This window comes from Meleagris gallopavo, chromosome 14 (assembly GCF_000146605.3).
Source record: "Meleagris gallopavo isolate NT-WF06-2002-E0010 breed Aviagen turkey brand Nicholas breeding stock chromosome 14, Turkey_5.1, whole genome shotgun sequence".
NCBI lineage: Eukaryota > Metazoa > Chordata > Aves > Galliformes > Phasianidae > Meleagris > Meleagris gallopavo.
This window is the reverse complement of record NC_015024.2, coordinates 19,435,975-19,440,047: the sequence shown is the minus strand read 5'-3', so window position 1 is coordinate 19,440,047 and position 4,073 is coordinate 19,435,975. Positions and strand designations below refer to the sequence as shown.

General features: G+C 39.7%; 1 protein-coding gene across 1 annotated transcript in view; it reads left to right on the top strand.

The window, feature by feature from the left end:
- Window positions 1-4,073, top strand: part of FGD5 (FYVE, RhoGEF and PH domain containing 5) — a 103,010-nt gene that overhangs the window by 84,049 nt on the left and 14,888 nt on the right. Inside the window, 1 exon segment of the mRNA XM_031555518.1 lies at window positions 885-953. Within this exon segment, the coding sequence (XP_031411378.1) occupies window positions 885-953 (69 nt within the window).

Sequence of the window (4,073 nt, the reverse complement as noted above, 5' to 3'; positions counted from 1 at the left end):
CCAGGATCCACCCCTTCCCAGACCTCATTTAAGGGTTGACAGTGGAGGCAAGTGTATCTCACTGGAGATCTCTGCATACTTGAGACCTGTCAAAGGTAAGCAGCTTCTTTCCTTTATTCCTGTGCCCACAGTTATTATGTATGAGCAAATCCTTACTTGCTGCAGCCTAGCATCTTGTTGCTCTGCTGTTATTGCTGCACTTTCCATTGCATTACAAATATATGAACAGAAACGCAGGAAAGAGCATAGCTGAAGCACCAAATGTAAAATTTTCCTCTTATGTTTCCAGTCTTGCCAGTTTTCTTAGGTCCAAACTGCTCTACGCTATAAAAGATTTTTCTTGAGTTATTCAATCCTACATTTCCATTCAGTCCATCTGTCTAGTATGCATGTATGCATTTTTAGCTGGTTACATATACATTCCTATTTACACATCTAGTAATAATATGGACAGACAAGGTATTGTGCTTGCAAATATATACATATATGTGTACAGGCTTAGTTATGTGAATAGGTCTCAATATTTCTTTTTGGTTTGTTTGATTTTTCATAATTAGGGGATGAGTTCTTCTTTTGAAGCCCACTAGATGTTGGCTGTGCAGTCCATGGTGCAGAAGAGTATGCTGAGGACTGCTTGGTGTCTCCCAAGGGGGTTTCTAAACTGTTAGAGACAAATGCAAGCCATAAAGAGCAGCATGGCTGACAAAGGCATAGACTAAGGCTAATCATGAGGAGGGCTAGAAGCATGTGTTGACGTATCCATCCCTTACGGTGCTGATGAGAGCAGTTGAGTGCCTTATTCTCTCAGAATATATGTTCTCTCTTCTCAATAAACTTCAGTATGAAGTCTCAGGATTACGACTTTTTTTTTTTTTTCCTTCTAGATCTTTGTGAAAGAGGGAACACTGATGAAAGTCTCTGGGAAAAACAGGCACCCTCGGCACTTGTTCTTGGTAGGATTTTTTTATGTTTTTACTGTATCTTTCATATCTTCTCCAGCATTACATCATTTAATTGTCAGCAGTGATGTGTTGAGTGGGCTTCAGTTGCTATCAGGATGTAAAAGTCTGTAGGCCTTCCATATCCCTGTTGCACTGCATAGGAGCAAGGGGCTGTGCAGTCTTCCATTTTTGCTACAACTCTGTACAGCTCTGACTAGGCCATAATTCTGCAAAGGAATGCAGGTTTCCAATGTGATCAGGAAGATGGAAGCAATAAAGTGCACGTTTCCAGTGGTTAAGCTTTATACTTTTTAAAATTCTCCTCTGAGTCCCTAGGAGATCTGGTTAGAAACAACAGAGAACAAACCCCACTAGTAAAGTTTATGAAAACAGCCTTTGGAATTATTTGGGCAAGATTTCGATCCTTGAAGCTCAGGGACTAGGTTTTAGTTCCTCATGTCAATTTCTATGTAAATCAGCTGATAACTTTGTGCACTACCTAGAGACAGTCCCTCTGAAAGCACACCTTCGGAGCTCTGTTGATTCAAAGCAGCAGTTTTCAGTAAGGGCTTGCAAAATTTTTAAGACAGTTATGAGAAATTAACCTGTAATCATTTGGTTGGAAAGCCTTTACATGGATCCAAACTGTACTGGAAAAATTTAAGCATTCACAAATCAAAACATGAGAAACCACTTTTGTAGATACAACATTAGCACTGATGCTTTCTGTTTTGCATTACACACAACATTGGAAAGTTATAGAGGATCTGAGACTCCAGGTTCATGAGTTCTGTTCTTTGCAGGTAGCTCACTGCATAACCACAGTTATATTTATGTTTTCATTTGTATGAAGGGGAAAATACTTGCCTGTCATAAAATTTTTGTGATGATTACCTGTTCATGTTCGTGAAATTGAAAAGCACCATAAAGTACTGAGCGTCACTGCTGATACTAACATTAAAGTGTTGTTTGTAGACTTCGTTTTAAAATAAATGGATCACATGCCTGGATTATAAATTTACTCTGCCCTCTTTAAGTGTTGACAGCTTTTCCCCCTACGCCTATTATGAGGAGAGATGGCTTATCATAGGAAGAGTAGATTTTGCCATTAATTCTTCTTTTTCCCCCTTATGTAGAAGTAGGAGTTATCAATAAGTAGGATACACAAGCTTCTCTGCCAATTTGCTCACATACTGCAGTCATAATCAAAGGTCAGATGAGACAGGGCATAGTTCTGGCACTGCACTTCTCTGATGGCTTCATTAGTTTAAATATTTTCAGTAGAGGAAAGAATGAAGTCTCTTAAATTCATACAAGTCTGCATCTTTGGACTATAAAAATAGTAAATGGTATCGAAACCACGACTTCCTCGCAGCTGGAAGTGCAAACCACGACCAAGAATGCTGTTGTGCAAAGTATATGATGAACTAAACCGTTGTGGTAACTTTAGAGAATCAAAAGGTGCATAGAGGTTTCTTTTCTCCTCTAACACAAGTTGAAACCACTTTAGGCTTCTTGTACTGTTTCTTTGAAGGGGGGGGCAGTTGGAACTTGGAAACGGTTTAAAAGCCATTGGCAAAGATCCTTCCTTTAGTTCTGTGATTTTTTTTTTTTAATTTTTTTCCCACTCCACCTGCCCTTAATTGTCTTCTCCTCTGAAAGATTCTTAGGATGCATAGCAATGCCACCTACTGTGAAAATGCAGGAAAGAAAATCAGTGTGAAATGACTTAATTCCTGCACTAACATTTGAATGCTTTTGCATTACCTGCTAACACTGCAGATAATGTTTCTGTAATGCTGTCACCATTCAAGTGATGTTTAATGGACTATTCAGTCTTAAAACAACTACTGCTCTACCAGCAAACTTCCTTCTTTGAATGTAGCAACTTTTCTAAGGCAGTCTTAAGGGCCTATCACCCATCACTGCCTATGCCTTTTTGTAACAGCTTCCCTTCCTCTGCCAGTATATGTGGCCCCACTGATGTACTATCTTGATTCTGACATCCAGGGGACATAAAAACACACAGAAAGCCCCAAGAATAAAATCTAAATATTGTCTTTTGAAACTTAAATTGATTTTAATCCCTCTGTATCTAAGTATTTTGTACCACTGGCAAAATTCAGGTAGAACAAGAACTTGCCCTGTGATATTTATCAAAAAACTTTCAGAACTGTATACTTTTCATGATGCTCCAGTTGCCATACTAGAAAATGATTAGACATGAGTATGTACAAGTATAATTTAGCTTAGTTCTGCATGTGATTTTTTTTACCTTAGCTACTCAAAACAGTGTTATATGAGCGCCCTTTTAAAAAAAGTTTTGTTGAACTTGCACTGTCTATAGTTGAGTTAACATGAAGAGTATACATTGAAAGATAAACATGAGAATTCAACCCCTGCACATCCTGGGAGATGAGCTCATCAAACTGAAGTTGTAGATAGTACATGCCAGAAGAACTGGGTATGTACAAAAATTGTATTTGACCTGTTCATTCAGCCTGTGTTTTGATGATGTGCACGTGTGCTCTGAATCATGCCCCTAAGGAGAGAGCCATCTGTGCGCAGCTCATGTGGACATACATGTGTATCGCATGCATTCGCACATTTTTGGGGTGTGTATTTTTGTGAGCGTGCACACGATGCGTATCACAAGTTTACTTGAGCTGGTGGTTTTGGGCAGGCTGATGATATTGTTGAATGTGGTGCTTCCTGGCAGGATGTTTGGTGAGCTTTGCTGGACGCCTGTTTCCTGAGTCCAATCTGTTTACAGGGATGTTGGGGCCTCTTTGCAGTTCACTATGGGGCTGCTGATGCTGGCAGGCCCCCTGACTGCCCCACAATCATAGAACTTTGCAACTCGTACATTGTCTCTTATCTCACCCTTCCAAGAATTTCTCTACAAAGGCTGCTTGTGTTGCAAGTGGGGTGTGGGAAGCTGCTATCAAATGAGAGATTGTTTAATGCTCTAGCCAGCAGGACTGGAGCATAAGAAATTTCTGAGTCACAGCCTGGAAAATGTAGCTGCAGCACACATTCAGGCTGCTCTGCTGACACTCAGATGATGTTTAACACTGACTTGAATAGGACAACATAAGGTTCATAATGAACTATCCTTCAAAAACATTGAAA